A 23,683-nucleotide genomic window follows, 5' to 3' on the forward strand; every position below is an offset into this window, starting at 1 on the left:
ATCGAAATTCCCCCACTTATAGTACGTTCTGCGCCCTTGCTTCCCACAATGGTTCCTCTAAGTATTGTTCAACATGGAGGAGTATTGATTCATCAGCTGAGGGAGAACAGTATGTGGTTATCAGCAGGTTTCCTTGCCCAAGTTTAACTTGAAGTCATGAGACCTCATGGGGTCTGGTATCAATGTTGAGGACTTCTAGGGCAACTCTTTCCTGACCGTAAACCACTGTGCCGCTATCCCTTCTGGGTCTGTCTTGTCGGTGGGACAGGACATATCCAGGATGGTGACCATGATGTCTGGGACATTGTCTGTAAGGTATGATTATGTCAGGCTGTTGCTTAACTAGGCTGTGAGACAGTTCTCCCACTTTTGGCACTGGCCCTCAGATGTTAATCTTGCAGAGTTGACAAAGCTGTTTCTGCCGGTGTCTTTTCCGGTGTCTAGGCTGATGCCAGGTGCTCCGTTTGTTTTCATTTCTTTGTTGAGATTTTGTAGCAATTGGTACAACTGTGTGGCTTACTAGGCCATTTCAGAGGGTGAAAGTTACAGAAAGTAAGCATTCAAGTGAAGCAGGCATTGAAGAACGTACGTGGTATGTTGGACCTCATAAAGGGAGGATTCAAGTACAGGAACAAGGATATCTTCCTGCACCAAAACTCAGTGGGTCAGACAGCATTCATGGAGAGAGAGAGCAAGCTAACATTTTGAGTCTCGGTGACTCTTCATTAGAGCGAGGTCTTTCTACAACTGTATGGAGCCCATGTGAGACCACACCTAGAATATTGTGTGTAGTTTTCGATCTCTCTATCTGAGGAAGGATATTCTGGTTATGGAAGCAGTGTAGTGACGATTACCAGACTGATCCCTGGGATTGCAGGACTAACGTAGAAAGAGAGACTGGATCAGTAAGGATTGTATTCACTGGAGTTTAGTCTGAATTGAGGGGGGAGGGCCTTGTAGAAATCTAGAAAAGGGTAAACACAGAAAGGAGGTTCCAATGATTGGGGAGTGCAAAACGAGGGGTAGTGGATACAGGATAGGCCATTTAGGACTTAGATGAAGAGAAATCTTTTACCCAGACAGTGATGAACCTGAGAAATTCTTTGCCACAGAAAGCAGTTGAGACCAAAACATTTAATGTTTTCAAGAAGAAGTTAAATAGCGTTCTTAGGGATAAAGGGATCAAAGAGTATGGGAGAAAGCAGAAATAGGGAACTGAGTTGGATGATCAGCCATGACCATATTGAAAAACAGAGCAGGCTTGAATGGCCAAATGACTTTGTCTTGTTCTTATTTTCTATATTTCTGTCGTGGCTGAAATTGTGTCTTCTTATAAATGTTGCCCTCACTCGCACTGGCCCTCCAACTCAAATAATTCCCCTGGCCTGTGAAGGCAATGACAGCCTTTATGCAAGTGAACAAATATTCCAATGGTTAACTACCATAAACACTGTAAAATCATTTCCTGTTTAGGGCCTTAACTACAGGAGTCGATTGCCTGTTCTTGTGGAGTGGGCATGCAATCCGATTTCCAGCCCGTTCCAGGAAGGTTCTACAGCATCAGGAATGGACTGGGGAAAGTAGGTCCTCTCCCTGTTTTCCTGCTAAATCCTATCTCCATGGCATCCATCAAAAAGCCTGGAAAAATATAGCTCACTGCTTTAATATTCCAGTACTTAGGAAGAATGGCATAGTGAATGCATTGTAGCTTCAAGACAGATCCACTCGTAGCTCGATTAAATATTCCTTAGAAAAGTGAAATGGTGATTTTATGGTGAAGTGTTGCAAATATAAAAACTAGAAGACATCAAATAGGAAACCCTGATAAAAATTATTATGCCATGACAAGTTAACAAAATGTTAAAGAAAATTTGCATTCTTTTTTGCATTCATTTCATTTCAGGGGCAAATGCAAAATTGAGATATCAGATCACCTCAGGGAATGTTAAAGGAATGTTTGATGTGGAGCCAGAAGTTGGAACAATCTTTATTGCTCAACGACTAAATTATGAACAAGAACAATACTATGAGCTGAGGCTTGTGGCTTCAGATGGAAAGTGGGAAAACCAAACGTTAGTGATTATCAATGTCATCAACAAGAACGATGAGGCACCAATCTTCACACAGAATGAGTATCACGACCGCATTATGGAGGAGCTTGTAGACCTTCCAGTTCTTGTCTTACAGGTGTGAATGTTTGTATTACCATGTGGATAATAATATTGCTGGAATTTAAAGTGTGAAGTGAAAGTTATTTTGAAAATGTGGCCCATGGAGTTGGATGATGTGGGAGATTAAAACACTGTCCCTCAGGTGACTGACTGTGTGGAGTTTGCACGTTCTCCCTGTGTCTGCGTGGGTTTCCTCCGGGTGCTCCGGTTTCCTCCCACAGTCCAAAGATGTGCGGGTCAGGTGAATTGGCCATGCTAAATTGCCCGTAGTGTTAGGTAAAGGGGTAAATGCAGGGGAATGGGTCTGGGTGGGTTGTGCTTCGGCGGGTCGGTGTGGACTTGTTGGGCCGAAGGGCCTGTTTCCACACTGTAAATAATCTAATCTTTGTGAATCATAATTTGAATTTAGTCCATGTATCATGAATAATGACTTGTCTTTGTCAGGTTTCCCAAATCTTTGCATTCTGTCTCTCTATCCCTATCTTAATCCTCCATTTATTTTATTTTCTGTCTCTCTCTCTCTCTCTCTTTACCACCTCTCTCTTTCCATCTCCACCACCTCTCTCTCTCTCAGGCTGTCAAGTGAAAAAGGTTTGAAGAAGGTCAGATTTGTTGCCAGTACAAAATTCAGTGGAAAATAACTCTCATAATTAGAATAATTTAAAAAATCATAAAATTGTAAAGAAAGGAAATGATCACAGAAATGCAGAGAACAGTGAGATCGAAAGTATATGCACAAAATAGTAAATACTGTGATTACTTCCTCCCATTGTTCACAAAGAATGTCATGATCAACATTCTCTTCATCAAATGAAGATGCTAAAAATCGGATGTAAAAACTATTGGGTCACAATAGTAGTATCACTATCCTTGAGCCAAAACCCCCAGATTTAAGTCCCACCTGCTTCAAATGTAAATCATCACTTGTCTGAACGGATTGATTAAAATACCTCAAATAAAGAGAGTATAATGGTAATCAATAGCCAATATAAATGAGAAAGATGTTCTTAGATGGGCTGAAAAGTGATCAAAATGAATAAAGGGTTGTTTTGAATCATAAAATGAAACCATTGCGAGACAGTAGAAAATCTTCATGTGAGAGCAACTGAAGATTCAGCCAATAAAGTTGTGGCTGTACCTTACTACTCACTATCTTGCTTCAATCCTGTGTAACCTGAACAACAAGGAATGGACACTTGACAAAGCTAATGTAAACAGTGTATCAAAACCTGTGGAAATGTGCAGGATGAACAATTCACCACAGTTAGAGTCATAGTGTCATTCTTGAATTTGGTTATGGGAATTTTGGTTCTGTGAGAGAGACATTCAAGTAGGTTACAGAAAAGATTAGCCTGAAGCTAGGACATAACAAGAGGATTAAGAAAGGCAAGATGAAGTGCAATACTAGTTTGAGAGGACAAAGGATCAGGATTGAATAGCATTGCTTGGTACTTTGGTTATATAGATTGTCTTCTCAGTATGACCTAACAAGATATAAAATATTTTCTTTCATGGTAGCAACAAAATAGCATACCCTAATACCTCTAGGAGAAAGTGAGGACTGCAGATGCTGGAGATCAGAGCTGAAAATGTGTTGCTGGAAAAGCGCAGCAGGTCAGGCAGCATCCAAAGAGCAGGAGAATCGACATTTCGGGCATGAGCCCTTCTTCATTACTGAAGAAGGGCTCATGCCCGAAACGTCGATTCTCCTGCTCCTTGGATGCTGTCTGACCTGCTGCGTTTTTCTACCCTAATACCTCGCCAAATTAAAATTCTCTTCACCTTTCTCTTTTTCTTTGGTGATGCATTCAAGTCAGCAAATCACCAATTATCAGAAATTGACTTTCTTTTTATTGCCTTATTCAGACCCATTGTAACATTTAGTAGTTTTATCTGATCTACAGCAGCATTGTGAAAAGAGATTAATTTTCTCTAGTTGCTTTTCCCTAATATCAAAGGAGCTATTTGTAGCTATTGATTACATTTCCATCCCGAAAGTAACCCCAAGATCATCTATTTAACAGCCACGTATCAATCATTTATAAAGGTTCAACATAAACACTTTGGGTTGAATGTCACTTATTTTTGGCTCAGCTTGAGTTCCATTTAATTTTTTTGGAGGCCCAGTGAGATTTCTAGCTGTATCTTACTAGACTCATTACCTACTCCACCTCTATGGTGTCTCTTTTGTCTGATTCTGCTCCAACTTTGCCACGTGCCAGTCCCAGAACCATTTGCCACTCAGTGAATATCAGCCAAAAGACCTACATCTCTGCAATCTTTTAAAAAATTGTGTTGTGCACTTGGACAGACAGTGCCAGTTCTGCAGTCACCCTGCACAGTTCCTGACATTTGCTACGGATGTGGCAGACAGGGGAAACTGGCACCCCACTTTGCAGGCAGTAGCCTCGAGGCCTTGTTGATTAGGGTTGTGCAGGCACAGAATTTCCTCTTCCCTAGAACTAGCAGTGGAGGCCATGATATCAGACCAAGACAGCCTGTCTGAGATTGCCACCTAGGTTACAACAATCTCAGTGATCTGGAGGAATCCATAGCACTGTAGGAAGAAGGTCAATGTTTTTATCCATACCACTAGGTGTGGGTGCTACATCTGATACCTTCCCTCAGCGTATCTCTGCTGCTGTGCCCACAACTCAACAAGGTTCATGTTCCACCACTTACACAATTATCTGTAATACCCACCAACCCCAGACAACACTGACCTTGCATGTTATCTATTGTGCTGCCTACTCATTTGCTCTTGGCTGCTGCTGACAACCATGACAAGTTCACTTGTTTTATGTCTACGTGAAACTGCAAGGCAAGACTGAAGTAATTTGAGCCTGGTAACACTGGTTGAGGGTGCACAACACAAAAGGATAAAGCAAGGCAATGCAAGGCAGCTGTGATCATTCAGGTGAAGTGAGTGATCGATATGACAGAAACGTAGCCTTGTCCAGTCCATGGTACAGGTGCCTAAGCATACAGTGTCCTTTTAGCAGCATTACAAAGATAGCTGCATGTGCTGCCAGACGTTGATGTGCAGAAGCATCCTGGTAAGTGGATTAAAGGTGTGCCTTGAGGGTTGCTAGAGGCTGGCATATGTCAGATTTGGGTGGCATAGTGGCTCAGTGGTTAGATCTGCTGCCTCACAGCACCAGAGACCTATGATCAATTCCACCCTCAGGCGACTGTCTGTGTAGAATTTGCACATTCACCCTGTGTCTGTGTGGGTTTCCTCCGGGTGCTCCAGTTTCTTCCCACAATCCAAAGATGTGCAGGTTAGGTGGATTGAAATACTAAATTGCCCACAGTGTCCAGGGATGTGCAGGCTAGGGTGGATTAGTCAGGGGAAATACAGGGACAGGGATAGGATGGTAGGGTGCCCTTTGGATGATCGGTGTGGACTTGATGGGCCAAATGGCCTGCTTCCACCATGTAGGTATTCTATGATTCAAGATATCCATTGTCTGTGGATGTGAGGTGCATGTGGCCAGTGTCCATGGAGTGTATCCTGAGGTGTTAGTATCCAGTGTCCAATATGGATGACCTTTGAAGCAATGTGTAAATTTGCTAGGTACCTGCTCTGGTTTGCATGTTGAAAGTTCTTGACATATAGCTTGCCTGGCAAGTTTGATAAAATAGAAAGCTAAATATTGATGAGTTCAGTTGTGTCATCAATAAGATGTTTAACATGAATGGTCATTGGCAATGCACTACTGCCGAGAGAGAAAATTGCTATGCCATTTATCAATAGCAGAAAAGATGGAGCCAAATGCTCTGGCTATCAAAACAGGTCTCAAGGCATTTTGTCTGACTTTGTCACATATTTCACCATAGGCCTGTGTAAGATTAGAAATATGGAAACATCAAAAATAGGAGTAGAAGTAGACCATTCAGGCCTTCAAACTGCTCTGCCATCCAATATGAACATGGCTGACCGTTCCACTGTTCCTAATTTCTTCCCCTGCCCTTTAGTCACTTTAGCCATAAGAGCTATATCAATTCCTTCTTGAAGACATTCATGAATTTCCCTCAACTGCTTTCAATGGCAGAGAATTCCACAGGCTCACCACTCTGTGGACCAAGAAACTTTTCCTTATCTCAGCCCTAAATGGCCTACCCTGTATCTTTAAACTCTGGCCGTTGGTTCTGGACTCCATTGTCATCGGGAACATCCTTCCTGTGTTTACCCTATTTAGTCCTGTTCGAATTTTATAGGTTTCTGTGAGATCCCTCCTGTCAATTCACTAAACTCTCATGACTTTGGTCCTAACTGATCCAGTCTCTCTTCTTACATCAATCCTGCCTTTCCAGGAATCAGTCTCATATATCCTCATTGCACTTCCTCTATAGCCAGAATATCCTTCCCAGATAAGAAGACCAAAACTATACACAATATTCCAGATATTCCACCCTAAAGTTTAGTTCACTGGCTACAGGATCTTTGTAAAGGTAGTCACTATTTAAATGTTGTTTTCCACTTCCTACTAACTGAAATTCTATGGTCCTACCTTAGCTAATTTTAAGTTAATAAATCTATGTTGATTTCCAGTAAATAAAATTGATTGGGAAGACTAATTTTAGGAAACCCTTTAATGCGACAGTTTGTCACAAATAATTTATCTCGATAAGAAACTAATAGATTTGTAAAACAAGTGAGGATCTGATGTTGTGGAACCATCAATATGATGAGATTGTTATTAGTTTCTTGGAGTTCAAGCTGTCATTCAAATTATTTTAATTTAGAACATTTATGATTTTTAAAACAAAACTTGTTAAAAACTTTTGAAAATGCCAATTAGCTGATTATATTGGAGCCAATGAACAAAATGATAGAAGATTTGGATCTAATGTCGAATCAATCAAAGTCTTGACATAGATCGTGTGCAAGTTAACAAGTTACTTCTGACAATATAATACTTTGGAGGTTAAATATAAAGTATTGCAAGCAATGAACTATTTTGAAAATTCTAACTAGCAGAAGCATTTCAATTCATACCCATACTTCCTCGACTGGTGATTTCACAGTGTTTCCAATATGAAGCATTGACCAAAAATCAGATGTTTCTCCTCAGTAGGGAGACTACATTACTGATTAAATTACACCCCATGGATACCCTATTGGATCAGATGGTATTGACAGATGCCCAGAGTGATGTGTCAGCTTGTATTTTTAACTGCAGTCTGTGTGTTTTGAGGAAGATAAAGCAAAGAAAGGAAGTTGGAATAAAATGAACAAAAAGTTTATTTGATTTTGAAAAAAATCACTTTCGTAACTGGATCCATTAGCTTTCTTCAGGAATTAGTGCATACATTGAGTGTTGGAAATCAGGACCATTCAATTGTTCTTGTTATCAGTGTTATCAGTACTGCGCTGTACTCTACTCTAAAAGTGCTACCAGATTTAATTAGTTCTGGGGATTGGTATCTGTATGGGAATAATGATTCTCTTCAAAGTGATTATTGTACTTTTCTTCGACGTCTGCAGGTTTCAGCTACTGATCCAGACCAGGGAGCAGACCAGAATGCCTTACGTTATTCCCTCCATGGCCAGGGGGCTAACAGTGAATTTACCATTGATGAGCTTACTGGCAAAATCTATGCAAGAAAAAAGTTAGACCGCGAGGAAAGATCCATCTGGCGCTTCCTCGTCCTAGCCACTGATGAAAATGGTGAAGGACTCACTGGTTTTTCTGACGTAATTGTTGAGGTGCTTGATGTAAATGACAATCTGCCACTCTTTCTATGTGCTTTTGATGGCTGCTTCATTGGATATGTTCCAGAAAACTCCCCAGCAGACACTTCTATTATGGAGATGATTGCGACAGATTTAGATGACCCCAAAACTGGGAAAAATGCTGTGTTAATATATACAATAATCCAGAATGTTCGAAATGAAATTAATCTCAACCTGTTCTCCATCAATTCTTCCAGTGGAACTATATACACTGTGTTGGGTTCCCTGGACAGAGAGAAAGAAAATAAATACCTAATTGTGATAGAAGCTCGAGATGGAGGTGGATTGACAGGAACAGGGACAGCCACCATTTTGGTTACAGATGTGAATGATCATGCTCCAGTCTTCACACAAGATCTCTTCAGAGCAAAAGTTTCTGAAAATACTGAAATCCACACTGAGATACTTGTTGTTTCTGCCACTGACATGGATGAGGGAGAGAATGCCCTGATGACCTTCAGCATCATAGATGGCGATGAAGATCATAAATTTTTCATTGAAACAAATCAAGTCAAGAAATTTGGCGTAATCAAATTAAAGAAAAAACTGGATTATGAGAAGTCTCATGAGAGAAGGTTCAATTTAACTATTAAAGCTGAAGATGTGGACTTTTATTGTATAGCCACTTGTATCATTGATGTGGAGGATTACAATGATCACACTCCAATCTTTTTTCCACAGCTTTATGAAGCTGATCCACTGCTGGAAGATGTTTTCATTGGCACTAGAGTTGTCCAGGTAACAGCTGTCGATTTGGATTCTGCCCAGAATGGAAAGTTTACTTACAACATCACAGGAGATTCAGATCCACATGGGCAGTTTTCTGTTGACAGTAATGGATGGGTAACCATAGCCAGTGCTCTAGATCATGAGCTAATGCCACAGCATCACCTTGTGGTGCTGGCCACTGACCTGGGAAGTCCAGCTCTAACTGGGAGTGCAGGTGTTGTTTTAACTGTGCTTGATGTCAATGACAATGGGCCAGAATTTGATGTCCTTTATACACCAATTGTCTGGGAAAACACAGCTGCACCTCAAGTAATCCAGTTCAATCAAACATCAACATTGATGTATGCCAAAGACAAAGACAGCCCAGTGAATGGAGCTCCCTTCTCGTTCACATTATCAACTCAAGACAGCCATTCTTCTGACTTCGCCTTGAAAGACTTTGGCAACGGCAGCGCTGGTCTGACAGCACTCCGTATGTTTGACAGAGAGGACCAAAAGATTTTCTACCTGCCGGTGATTATTACTGACAGCGGATTCCCGCCCATGAGTTCCACAAACACTTTAACTATCACCATTGGAGATCTGAATGATCATCCCCATTCAGCTGGTTTTATGGAATTTCTGGTTTATAATTACAATGGTAAGGAGTTTCTCCATAAAATGCAAGGTGATCTGCACAGAGACAATGTCCATCATTCTTAGATAAAATAGTTATGAGGAATACCAAGGTGGACATGCTAAAACCAATAGTTGCCATTGCCTCCTAAAGAATGTAATTATCCTTTACATAAGAAATCGGAGCAGGTGAAGGCCATTTTCCTCCTCAAATCTGCTCTGCCTTTCAACATAACATGGCTGATGGATGCCTGGCCTCAGTTCCTCTTTTGTTCCAGATTATCATAGCCCTCAAGTCGTTGACATTTCAGAATACTATGTCCATCTTCTTTAAATGCTTTCAGTGATCTAGCCTCCTCAACTCTCTAGGGGAGACAATCCCAGATATTCTCTACCCTCTTGGAGAAGAAAATCCTTTGTATCTAAAGGGGTTTGAAATGAATGTCCCTTTATTCTGTAATTATGTCCCCGAGGTTGAGAGTCCCCCACGAGTGGAATCATTTCTCAATAGCTAGCCTATCAAGCACCCTCAGGATCTTGCATGTTTCAACAAGATCATGGGTGGCATGGTGGCTCAGTGGTTAGCACTGCAGTCTCACAGCACCAGGGACACGCGTTTGATTCCAGCCTCAGGCGACTCTGCATGGAGTTTGCACATTCTCCGCGTGTCTGCATAGGTTTCATCTGGGTGCTTTGGGTTTCCTCCCACAATCCAAAAGATGTGCAGATTAGGTGAATTGCTAAATTTGCCCATAGTGTTAGTGCATTAGTCAGAGGGAAATGGGTCTGGATGGGTTACTCCTTGGAGGGTTGGTGTGGACTAGTAGGGCCAAATGGCCTGTTTCCACACTGTAGGAATCTAATCTAACCTCTCATTTTTCTAAACTCTAGTGATGATGGCCCAACTTGTTTAGCCTTTCTTGATAACTCAATCCATTCATCCCAGGGATCAGCTCAGTTAGCTGCTTTGAACTGCCTTCAATGCCAGCTCTATCCTTTTTGTTTCAATACAGGAACCGAAAATGTACGGTATCAACCTTTTAATGTCCAAATCACAGCATGCCCTCCCTCCTATTTTTGTATCATCCACACATTTGGATCACTATAGTCTGCCCCTCCTCCAAGTCTATAATTAGATGGTAAATAATTGAAGTTCTAGGATTGATCCTAGTGGCACTGCACATCTTTTCAATTAGAAAAAGATCCATGAAATGCAAATTTTCTGGCTTCCGTATATTAACCATACATAGTATGGTATCAATCCATGCTAATACTTTATCCTCAATACTTTAGGTTCATATTTTGTTTAATAATCTTTTATATCGTTACTAATTAAATGCATTCTACAGCTCCAAATACACTAAGTCTACAAGTTTCCCCTTTATTAACTCTACTTGTTATATTCTGAAAGATCTCAAGTAAATTTGTGAAACATGAGATCCCTTTCACAAAATTCTGTTTGATTGTGTTAAACTTTTCTAAATGTCCTTCTATTTCTTACTTAATAATAAACTCTAGCATTTTCCCAATGACAAATAGCAGGCTAACTGGACTATAGTTTCCAACTTTTTCTCTCCCTCCCTTTTGAACAGGGACATCCCATTAGCAATTCTCTAACCAGTTGGAACCCTCCGAGATTCAGGTGAGTTCTGGAATACTTCTACCAGTGTTTCTATGATCTCCGCAGCCAATTCCTTTAAATCCCTTGGTTCTGATGAATTGTCTGCCTTCAGTTTGATTGGTTTGTCAAATACATTGTTCCTCATATACAACATTTTTCCTCCTTTGCGCACCTTGATTCTCTGTTACATTTGGGACAGATGCCCCCTAGTGAAGCATAAATATTGATTTCGATCTGATGGGTCTAATAGTCTGTTTATGTGCAGTAAATACCAAACAATTTATAACTCTGTTTTAGGTTTGTCCCACCTAACTTATATCATATCCCTTAAATTCAGTATTAGATTCTTGATCTTTACTGAAAACTCCCTCACTCCACACATCTCTACTAATCTCTACATGTCCAGTTGTACATTTGCACAGGTCATTGGCAACTGTGATAGTAATGCTATGATTTTGTGACAACATTCAGACATGAAAAATAACCATTTGGATGAGGTTCAAAAAGCTATGCAGTATTATCCTATTAAATTTTGGAATCTTGAAGGGTGGAGGGATTAGCCATAGTCTGCAAGGGACAATACAATCTTACTCTGTTGCAAGTGGTTATGTAGCTTGATAGGTACCGATCTTGATCAAGCATAAGGTTAGGAGATAACCTTTCATAACTATCACAGCCTGTACAGGGTGCTTGTACGTTGGAGTGTCTTTCTGCACCATACTAGCCACTGCGCTAACCTCCAAGATGTGGACAAATAATGTAGCAAAATCAGAGATGTTTTTCTAAATCTTTCACATATGTGGGTGTAGCAGATCGGGCCAACATTTGTTGTTTATCCCTGATTGCCTTTGAGACACTGGGGTGGGGGTTACATTCTTGAACCACTGAAGTCCATCTCATTTAGCTTCTCTGTCATGATTTGCTACAACTGAATGGCTTGATTGACCAATTCTGAGTGCAGCTGAGAATCAACCACATTGCTATGGGCCTGGAGTCAAGTGTAAGCCAGACTGGGTAAGGATTTTCTTTCCTAAAGGACGTTAGTGAACCAGATGGGTTTTTTTAACTACAATCATTCACAGTTTAATGGTCACCTTTATCTTAGACTATGAGATTAGCTTTCAATTCGATATTCATTTATTAATTAATTGGATTTATATTCCATCAACTGCAGTGGTGAGGTGTGTCTCGGAACATTAGTCCAGGTCTCATGGATCGCTGGTCCAGTGACATTACAATTGCAACATCATCCCTCCCAAATTTTTCAAACGATGTAGTTTTCTAAAAATGGTGGATGTCCAGTCTCAAGTTATTGATTCTGTGGGTAATTTGAATTTATTTTGAAAATGCATTATTCCAAACTCTGGAAATTAAGACATGGTGCATTAAATCTCTGAATGCTATACTTTTTGAAATCCAGGAAACCTAAATTATGAATGTATTTATGATCTCCAAGAGTCTTATTTTAGAAAATAATTGGTCTCTTAAATAGTGTGCTGTGTTGCTTATATTAGGTCTACTTGGTACTACTGAGTTAGGCAAGGTACAAGCGCCTGATCTAGATGACTGGGATGACAAAAGATACAGATTTGAAGGAACACCTCCAAGGTAAGCAAGTCTGGATTGTGTGTGTGTGCACATGTATATGTCCCTATGTCTATGTCTGTGTCTGTGTGCTTATGAACAACAAAAAAAGTAATTAAATGACATCACTGTGAAGTACAGTATTATTATAAAATCATTCTTGTGTGTTGATATCCCACAGTGTAATTTCACACCACAGAAGTGGAACACAAGTTTCACTGTGAAACTTTTACTCATTTTAACATTTTTAACATTTTTAGTGGGTGGCACAGTGGTTAGCACTGTTGTCACACAGCGCCTGAGACCCGGGTTCAATTCCTGACTCAGGCGACTGACTGTGTGGAGTTTGCACATTCTCCCCGTGTCTGCGCGGGTTTCCTCCGGGTGCTCCGGTTTCCTCCCACTGTCCAAAGATGTGCGGGTCAGGTGAATTGGCCATGCTAAATTGCCTGTAGTGTTAGGTTAGGGGTAAATGTAGGGTTATGGGTGGGTTGCGCTTCAGCGGGTAGGTGTGGACTTATTTGGCCGAAGGGCATGTTTCCACACTGTAAGTAATCTAATCTAAAATCAACTTCCATGTATCTATACAGCATTTACAGACAGTAGGTATGCTCAAAACCTTCCCGAGGGTGGTTTTGATTGTTTTCACCAACTGGAAGCCAGATGCTCACTCATCCACTATTTGGAAATCCAACTTTTGGGGTATTGGTCTAAGTAACAAGAATCTGAAGTAATGCTGTTCAGTTCTAATCATTACACTTCAAAGTTCCTCAGTATGTGAATGAGCCCACCTGCATCTCTGAGGATTTGTGGTTTGGTTTCATTTAGGTAAATGCAGCATTGTCCACAGCTTTGTATCTGTGTGTGTAACTCTTTCTAGCCCACCTACTTGATTTTAGATTGGACAATCCTATTGGACTTGAAAGTTGTTCAGGTTGGTTCATGTGATAATTTTCCCTACTGTTCTTAAGAAGAACTGTTTAACCTCCACTTTTGGAAATACAATCAAGCTCAGCAACGCACCAGATGATGGCCTGGTGGAACCTGAGCCAACAAATGCCAGCTCAGAGTAGTGTGAGAATACATAATGCTAAATTTAGGTTTTTAACATTAAAATTTATATTAATAATTAAGCATTATTAATTAATTAATTATGAACACATGCAAATTTGTTTCAGAAATTTTATCCTCAATGAAAATTCTGGTTCGCTGCATATTATTGAAGACACACCCTCTGGAGTGTATAACTTTCAGGTCAAAGTTGCAGATGGCACCTGGCCAGATGTAATTTCAACAATAAAAGTTGTTGTCAAAGAATTGGAAGAAGATGCCATATATCATGCTGGCTCACTTAGGCTGACCGGTGAGAATCTAACCATTCCTAGCACTGTGCATTTAACTGAAACATGAATATAATTTTCCGATGAATAAAATAATACGGGGGTTCTGAGGTGGGGGTTACCTTTTTGAACCCCTGAAGGCCATCTCATTTAGCTTTTCTGTCACGATTTGCTACAACGGAGTGGCTTGATTGACCAGTTCGGAGTGCAGTTGAGAATCAACCATATTGCTGTGGGTCTGAAGTCAAATGAAAGCCAGACCAGGTGAGGTTCTTTTCTTAAAAGAATTTCTTCAATGTATATGAACATAAGGAAATGAGAAAGACCATTTAACCATCTAGTCGTTTCTTCCAGATAGCTTGTATAAACTAATATTAATGACTTGGACAGTAATGAATATACAATAGTAAAAATTGACACAAGACACTAAAATAGGTGGGAAAAAATGTTGCAATGAAAAAATGAAATTTAGAAATAGATATCAATAGATCACTGAAAGCTAGTATGCAGGTACAGCAGCTTGTAAAGAGGACAAATGGAATTTTGGAGTTAATTGCTAAAGGAATGAAGCATAAAAGTAGTTGTGATGAAGGGTAAACCGGATTTGAATGAACTGTTTTTCTCTCTGGAGATGCTGCCAGGCCCATCGTGTTTCTTCAGCACTTTCTATCTTACTGAAAGTAGAGAAGTGTTGTATCAACTATACCAGGCATTGGCGAGACTGCATCTGGAGTACTGTGCGCAGTTTTGGTCCCCTTACTTGGGGAAGGATGTAATTGCATTGGAAGCATTTCAGACAAGCACAAGATCAATTCCAGAGATGAGATGTCTGTCGTATAAGGAAAGATTGAATAGTTTAGGCCAATATTCCGTGGATTTTAGAAGATTGAGAGGAGCCCAAATTGAGGTGTATCAAATGCTAAATGGACTGACAAAGTCGACGTAGAGTGGATGCTCCCCCATGTGGAGCAATCTAGAATGAGAGGTCATAGTCTTAGGCTAAAGGGTAGCAGATTTAGAACAGAGATGAGGAGTAATTACTTCTCTCAAAGGGTCATAAATCTATAGAATTCATCACTCCAGAGAGTTGTGGAATCCGGTCATTGAATACATTTAAGGAAGTGATAGACAGATTTTTAATTAGGAAAGGGTTAAAAGGTTATGGGGAGCAGCAGGAAAGTGGAGTTGAGGATGAGATGAGTTCAGTCATTATCACATTAAATGGCAGAGCAGCTCAAGGGGCTAAACTTAGTTCTTGTGTTCTTATTTTCTAATTATATTATGCAATCTATCCAGCCTCTTCAATTTGCTAAGAAGACATTCCTCAAGGATTTCCTGCCTGCACTCTGAAGGGAAATCATGGAAATTGCAAAATATCTTGCATTCAATATTTTAAAAATCTTGACAATTACTTTTTGACAGTTCTAGCATCTCCAAAGCTCAGTAACCACAATGTTCATAATATTCAACTATCTCAGGATTTATCTATGTGGTGTAATCCCATACAAATATTCTTTAGATATTCATCCAGCTCATATTAAAGCAATTAATCAGCATTGATCCATTGCTCCAGCTGGAGGTTTATTCATCATATCTATTGCTCTGTAGGGAAACCTTAATTCATACAAATCTCAGAAAGTATATGTGGTTAACTATTTAGGAGCTTTGCCTTTTAAGAAAGCAATTCATTATACCACAGATTTAGACATCTAGCCTCAAGTGACAGTCACTCACCTCAGACACTTCTGTCTGGATAATAGACAGAACCATTAGTTAAGTGTCTTTCTGATTTTTGTTGGCATTGCTAAATGTTCTCTTGCTCTCTCATTCAGAAACTATATCCACCTTATGGACTTTTTCTAAAAAAATACAAATAAAATTGAAATTCAACCTCTGCTGTTCGAATGAAATGAATGTCTGATCCAGAACAAGCAGTTTTAAGGTCAGCTGTTGAGCTCTTAGTTTCTGAGACTGATTATTGCTGACATTGTCAACTAGAAAATACTCTACGCTTCTTTGTTAACTGTTACACTTTGAAAAGACTTCATGAGGAAATATCATGTACAATTATTATGAGTTTCAATAGTGGTGAAGCTCAGAATTTAATAAGATTCATGCTGTGACAGTTTAAACAAGTTAACTTATGAATGTACTCTTTAAGCAAAATTGATTTTTTTTTCAAACAGATACCACAGCAGAGGAGTTTATCTCCCAGTCAGCAGCTGCCGAGAGCAAATACACCAAGCTAAGGAGAATTTTATCAGAAATTCTTTCAGCACAGCTGGATAACATTCATATTTTCAGTGTTGTGAATGTGAATGGCCAGTTTAGAGAAGTAGACATTTGGTACACAGCACAAGGGTCTCCATTTTACAAGGCTGAAAAAATGAACGGCAATGTGGCAGCTTCTAAAGCCATGGTACGTACCTCCTGAAACTTATGAAGTATGTCATTAGTTTAGTCAAAGCTATACAGCTATTTTCTATAAAGGTTCCCAATGACACACATTTTCAAATCCAATCATTTTGTCAGCTGAGGATATTCTGCTGTATGGGGAACATAGAACATATGAAGAAAGGAACAGGAATAGGCCTTTCAGCCTGTTGAACTTTCCTTTCCATTTAGTACAATCACAGCTGATCAAACAGGTCAATGCCTTTTACCCATTCCATTCCTTTAGCCCTGTACACAATTGGTAATCAGAAATCTATCAATCTCTACCTTCAACATCCTCAAAGACTGAGCTTTCACAGCTCTCTGAAGAATAGAAATGTTGTACAAAAATGGTTATGTGTTAAAAGCAGCTATCAGAACATGCACCAAAGCCTTTCTGTCACCTTGTGTTGCCGTATTCTTTATCCTTTTGGCATTTGGTTAGAAGGATTCTTAGCAAACAACTCTGAGCTAATTGTCAGAATTACTGCCATCAGTGAGGAACCCACTGATCGATATTTCACACTAGAAACAGCAATCACCCTAAATTTCCACCCGTTAATTTTAATGGCACTTTCTCTGCTTTCCACTATGTACGGCTAGCAGCTAGGATTTCCAGTTTGCAGTGCAAATTTGGAAAGTTGTTCCCTCTGAAAAACTCATCACACATGACAGCTTAAGGCTCCAAGCAACTAATCTTATGGATGGCAACTGACAAAATTTCACCACAAACCCAACAACTTTATTACCAAAACTTGAAAACAACATATAGCAATTTAAAGTAGTTCACTTGTAGATAGTCAGGTTAGGTTAACTGCAGGTTAATTAGATTTGATCTGGATTGATCTTCCTTCAAGACTTTTCTTGGAGATGATCCTGGTCCTGAAAAAAACCCCTCTCATTGAGGATTTTCAGCCTGAAACCCACTCTTATCTGATACTGCTAACCATCAGATTGATTAGGAACTCCTTAAGACAGAACTTTCTTGAAGGTGGAAGCAGACATCTTGCCTTAAAGCAATCAATGCTGCTTTTAGCATGATATTGCTGCACAGCACCAATCAATATGATAAGTGGAGTCATTATTGAACTTATAGCTAGGCAAAGGGAAACATATTAACCCAAAGACATATAGTAGTGATTGTAATGAAGTCAGCCAGCTTGACCTCATAGAATATGAGTTCCCTGACTGGGACTGTTAATCTGTTCCAATCAAGGAGACCTGGCTGACATAAAAAGGGTGAGTGTCAGGGATACCAATACTCTGATGCCTGCCCTCTGTATGAGGCAGGACCAAATTCCAGGATTGTACATTTGTAAATAAAAGGTGAATTTGTCACGGGATACTGACCTCTGTGGAGTTATTTCACATATTAATAGAGATTTATTTTTCATATTGAGTGGATTATAAATGTGAACAACTCTTACCTAAGAGGATTTGACAGCAACATTGCAACAAAATTCCAACATGCTTGTCGTACATTAGTTTTTTCCCTTTATAAGTGGCTTTGTGCTCTTTAAGATTTCCTTACAGTTAGCTTTTTCTAATCTCTGGGGAAAATCAATGCTCTTCGCCTTGCCTCTTGCCAATGTTCTGCAGCTGGTCACCAGGAGTGTAGAAGTCAAGTGTGAAATTAATCAAAAATGGAAACGGACTCACCTCCCTTTAACACCTTCCCATGTCATCTCTGTCAGGTCAAGAAGACAAAGGGTAAAAACTAGTGGGGTAAAACCCATAGCTACACTTCTGTTTTGCATCATTCATGATAACATTGTTTAGATTTTGAATGTTGTAATTTGTGTCAATTTTTAACGCATCTTGTATTTAATATACATTTAACATTGTAGTTTTTCTTTCATTGCAGCTAGAGGTTATTTTAAATGTCAGCATATCCCAGGTTGCTGTGGACGCATGTGTGAATGCAAACTGTGGCACGGCTCCTGGCTGTACAAGCAGCACCACTTTTAGCCCAACCCCAACTGTGCTGAATGCTGGAAACTTTTCCCTAGTTTCCATTACAGCATCCACGACTGCTCAATGTGTCTGTGAAGCTCGGGAAAGGCAGAGGTTGTCTTGTTCCTCATATCCAATTAATCCATGTCTAAATGGCGGCACTTGTATTGATACTGATTTGGGCTTCAGGTAAGTAAATGCGTTTTGCATTTTGACCGCTCTATTGGTTTGATCTCTGATTAGTTGACATCTTTGCTAAAGCTATTGTACTGTCTGTAAAAATTAAAAATGTCTCAAATTTTGACCTGCTGCAGGAGGCAATTCTGGAGTAGCAACATTGTAACATAACTAAGACCAATCTTCTAATTTTTCCATATTACTGAAGTCATACACTGTCAAAGTAAACTATAGATGATTGCTATCAATACTACCGGACACTGCTCGCTGCAGTAAGTTTGAATTTGGTATCGTTAGTCTCCACAGATCTCCCTTTGATATTAAGGAAGACGCAGGCTAGAAAATTAAAGTCAACAATCTCAATTACTCAGCAGGGTACAAGTTCATAGATGTGCAATTGTTTAATATTATTACTGAAGTCAGAAATTTCTGCTGTGCTATAGCTCAAGTGAGGTTAAGCAGTTCACTCTCTAAATCTTACAGTATTTCCAGTTGTTGTGATGATGTAATCTGCTCGCTATTAGTTAAAGGATCAAATTGAAAACTGGAATATTTGGAGAGATTTATGTGACTGAAACAATTTCAGTTACCATTGACCCGTGTTCAGTGATACTTTCAGATTCTTACTTCTTATGCCCTTCAGCGTCGTTTTAGCAAATCTGCTACTCACGCACAAAACAAATTTGACCTGAAATATTCATAGAAAGAGGTTTAAGCCCCAATTAAATCATATTTAAAGACAAAATAACTGAGGTAACCAGTTAAATTAAAAACCTTATTTAAATAGTGTGCCTACTCACTTTGGGCCATGTTGATTCAGCATGTGAATGGGGAGTTCAACAAAATTTACAGTAATGGAGTGAGAAAGAGTAACAGTGTGGAAAAGACGGAACCCACTCTGCCCACAAGGATATGTACAGTCTGAAGGGCATCATTGTTTTACATCTGATAAATGCTTATCACTGCTTGCAGCCCCTTTCACTATCCCTCTGGTCACTCTATTTCCATTCTTGTAAGTTTTTGGGTTCACTTTAATTTGTAAAGGCATATCCCATGTCAATTTTAATTTTTTTTCAATTTATTCATTTGTGGGCTGTGGGCATCATTTCTTACCAGCATTTATTGCCTGTTCCCTAGTTGCCCTTGAGAAGGTGATATAGAGCTACCTTCTTGAACTGTTGCAGTCCACCTGCTGTGGGTTTACCCACAATGCCCTTAGGGAGGGTATTCCAAGATTTTGGCCCAGCGACAGTGAAGGAACGGTATTTCCAAGTCAGGGGCTTGGAGAGGAACTTGAAGATTATGATGTTCCCATACATCTGCTGCCCTTGTCCTTCTAGATGTAAGTGGTCATGGGTTTGGAAGGTGCTGTCTTGTGAATTTCTGCAGTGTGTCTTTTACATAGTACACATTGTTTCTGCTGAGCATCACTGGTGGTGTGAGTGGATGCTTGCAGATGTAGTGCCAATCAAGCAGGCTGCTTTGTCCAGGATGGTGTCAAGTTTCTTGAGTGTTGTTTGCACTGCACCCAGCCAGGCAAGTGAGGAGTATACCATCGCACTCCTAATCTGTGGCTTGTAGATGGTGGACAGGCTGCAGGAGTCAGGATGGGAGTTACTCGCCACATTATTATAGTTACTTTTATCAGCTCGTTCAGGCATGTGACTCCGCATCTCTGAAGCAGATTAGATTTGAAATTGGATCTTTTGGCCCAAAGGTAGGGACACTACCACTGTGCCACAAGCATCCTCAATTAAAATTATATACTGAGTTCAGGACAGCCCATCTTAAAAGGTCTACTAGTCCTGATTAGTTACCAGGCTAAGATACAAATATATTTACAAGGTACAAATACATTTTTACAGAATGTATGAAGTTTATCAAACAAGAACAAAGGAAATGATACTCAACAAAGGCAGTGTTTTTTCAGTCAATCTACTTTAAAACACTAGCTCACAACTGGCACACATCTCTTGGTCTCTCTTAACAGGCATTCTCCTTCTGTCTTTGGTCTCCCTTTTTTGATCACCAAACCACTAATGTACCCTCGCTAATTGCTACCTTGTGCATGATCAGCAACATTCTGACATCTAACTGGCCTGCCAATGCAGGAGTGGCACATGATTAACCTCACATTGGCTAACAGTGTATGCCTAAATCTGAACTGGTTTTTAAAAAATGGTCAATTTAGTAATATCACTTCCTATGGTCTCCTGTTCCATTCTTTGACATGACAATTACTTTGTAGATTCCATCTTTTCTCACAACTTCCCTGAATCCCCTTGCCAATTTTTTTATATCTTTAATAGTGTGGCACCAACGACATCATATATGCGAGTATGTAATATAAACTCCCAGTTATTTAATATAAAACTAAATGTCCTAACTGATAAACTGAATGTTTTCAAAACCAAAGTGTATCAACATGTTTTAATTAAAAGGATCATTTATCAATCCACAACTTCACCATGGCACTGAAAACAAGGTAACTAAAATTAATAAAAGTGCAAGTGACTGCAAGAATCTATGCAGAATCTACATAAACATCTGTACATGGAAAAAAACGGTGTATTAAAACTGAGGTAACAGAATACACTTAGAAAATATAACATAATTAACTAAATCCATTCATCAAAAAAGGTTAAAACATTAAAAAATCTAGAAAACTCATACATGGGCCTGATACCTACTTTAAATTACAAAACTAAACCAATTTAAAATATATTCTGGATTAGTGGTGCTGGATAGCCATGTCTACGAGTAAAAGACTTTTACCTCGAAGTATTTTCAGATTGGTTCGCCTCACTTCACATTAGCTTGAGCTGTAAATCTTAAACCTATCACTTTATTTTTACCCTGAGCAATATGGCTATTCTTCCTTCCAACTACAACTATCTAAAGTTAAAAATGTAATTTAATTCCTCATTTGTTTAATCAAATCAAAATGATTAATTGTTAAAAAAAACTCAATCCTGCATCCTACTATCTCAGCAGGATGACCAGGCAGCAGTGAGCATATTTGGCAAAGTGTTAGGAATGGAACATCAAAAAAGCTGTGAACCCAAGATTTGCAAAAATACCCCACACTTTATTGTGGCTGCAATTGTTAGAATATCTCTATATAGCTTAATGTTATGAATGGTCATATTCTTCAATGCAGGAAGCTGTCGGTAGCATTGCCAGCAGTGACTTTAGAAGCATTGGGACTGCATGGGTGATGAGTGCATCTTCTGCAATTGCAGTGGCAACAAAAGGCAGCCCAAACCATAAAACAGAAAAATGATGATCACTTCCAATTGGTTTATAAGCCAGAAACCAATTCTATAGCATTGATGGTGGAATAGTATTTATAATTTTGTATCCCAGTAGATAGATGCAAATTGACATCATGTTCAGGAATTATGCCTTATGTTACTGTAACTGTGAATTTCTATGGGAGCTTGTTCTTTCCAAACTTCCCTAATTTCTAAACTCTCACCATATATAAAATGCAACATTATGTCATTTTGTCTTCTGCTTGAGCTCTGAAATTATTAATCTGTATTTTTGTATGCTAGGTGTGAATGTATTCCAATGTTTGATGGGCCAGAATGTCAGCAGACAAAGTACACATTTAAAAGTCATGGTTATGCCTGGTTTCCTCCCATCAAGCCTTGTTTCAACAGCCTAATTTCACTCGAGTTCCTCACTGAATCTGCCAGTGGGCTTATTCTTTATAATGGACCACTCACTCCCGTGCATTCTGGAGAGCTTGAAGACTTTATTGCATTAGGTACGTACATATGTCAGGCACAGGAGAACAGAAATAGGGCAGAGTTTTTAATTATGCTTTAGATTTTAAAAATGTGTTTTTGTTCTGATTTTCTTTCTATGCCCCAACTCCTATGAGTTCCAACTCCTGATGGGTCAGCATACTTTGACAGTGGTGGATAGCAAATTTTTATTGCTTCACCCTGGTCTGTAAATAATGAGTCTCATTTTAGCCAAAACTGGACCCAACTTTGCCAAATTTCAGCAGCAAATAACTGAATTTGAATCTTATTATCCTCCATGGCTCAAAGATAGAAGACAGAGGGTGTAGTGGAGGGTTGTTTTTCAGACTGGAGGCCTGTGACCAGTGGAGTACCACAAGGGTCCTCAACTTTTTGTCATTTACATAAATGATTTGGATGTGAGCATAAGAGGTACAGTTAGTAAGTTTGCAGATGACACCAAAATGGGCTGAGAAGTGGTAGATGGAGTTTAATTCAGATAAATGCAAGGTGCTGCATTTTGGGAAAGCAAATCTTAGCAGGACTTATACACTTAATGGTAAGGTCATAGAGAGTGTTGCTGAACAAAGAGGCCTTGGAGTGCAGGTTCATAGCTCCTTGAAAGTGGAGTTGCAGGTAGATAGGATAGTGAAGAAGGTGTTTGGTATGCTTCCTTTTATTGGTCAGAGTACTGAATACAGGAGTTGCGAGGTCATGTTGTGGCTGTACAGAACATTGTTTGGGCCACTGTTGGACTATTGCGTGCAATTCTGGTCTCCTTCCTATCGGAAAGATGTTGTGAAACTTGACAAGGTTCAGAAAAGATTTACAAGGATGTTGCCAGGGTTGGAGGATTTGAGCTATAGGGAGAGGCTGAATAGGCTGGGGCTGTTTTCCCTCGAGCGTCGGAAGCTGTGGGGTGACCTTATAGAGGTTTACAAAATTATGAGGGGCATGGATAGGTTAAATAGACAAAGTCTTTTCCCTGGGGTCAGGGAGTCCAGAACTAGAGGGCCTAGGTTTAGGGTGAGAGGGGAAAGATATAAAAGAGACCTACGGGGCATCTTTTTCACACAGAGGGTGGTACGTTTATGGAATGAGCTACCAGAGAAAATGGTGGAGGCTGGTACAATTGCAACATTTAAGAGGCATTTGTATGGTTATATGAATAGGAAGGGTTTGGAGGGATATGGATGCTGGCAGGTGGGACAAGATTGGGTTGGGATATCTGGTTGGCATGGGTGGGTTGGACCGAAGGGTCTTTTTCCATGCTGTACATCTCTATGACTCTATGACTCCATGGTACAAAGGACACCCAGTTATGATAAAGAAACAGGGGTAGAAACTTGACAAATACTCCACAGTTATATCATTGAAATAAACCAGAAATATCAAGTTCACTCAAAAATATCAATGTGCAATTTAATAGCAATATTTCAATACACTGGAAAACTCTTTCATATTTTTCTTTCACATTTACTCGTTAGTATCAGTCTCAGATTTTAAATGAATTGACTACAGTCATTTTGACTTGATTGATAAAGCTTTTGATCAATTAATATTTTCTC

The 23,683-nt window shown here is 39.6% G+C and overlaps 1 protein-coding gene across 1 annotated transcript in view; it reads left to right on the forward strand.

Moving 5' to 3' along the window:
• The window catches only part of si:dkey-22o22.2 (neural-cadherin), a 255,365-nt gene that overhangs the window by 184,511 nt on the left and 47,171 nt on the right, over positions 1-23,683 (forward strand). The window contains exons 17-23 of the mRNA XM_060824042.1: positions 1,904-2,187; positions 7,663-9,280; positions 12,391-12,484; positions 13,639-13,823; positions 15,987-16,219; positions 18,098-18,375; positions 21,921-22,135. Of these exons, the coding sequence (XP_060680025.1) occupies positions 1,904-2,187; positions 7,663-9,280; positions 12,391-12,484; positions 13,639-13,823; positions 15,987-16,219; positions 18,098-18,375; positions 21,921-22,135 (2,907 nt within the window). The remainder of the gene's footprint in view (positions 1-1,903; positions 2,188-7,662; positions 9,281-12,390; positions 12,485-13,638; positions 13,824-15,986; positions 16,220-18,097; positions 18,376-21,920; positions 22,136-23,683) is intronic.

This window comes from Hemiscyllium ocellatum, chromosome 4 (assembly GCF_020745735.1).
Source record: "Hemiscyllium ocellatum isolate sHemOce1 chromosome 4, sHemOce1.pat.X.cur, whole genome shotgun sequence".
NCBI classification, from domain to species: Eukaryota; Metazoa; Chordata; class Chondrichthyes; order Orectolobiformes; family Hemiscylliidae; genus Hemiscyllium; species Hemiscyllium ocellatum.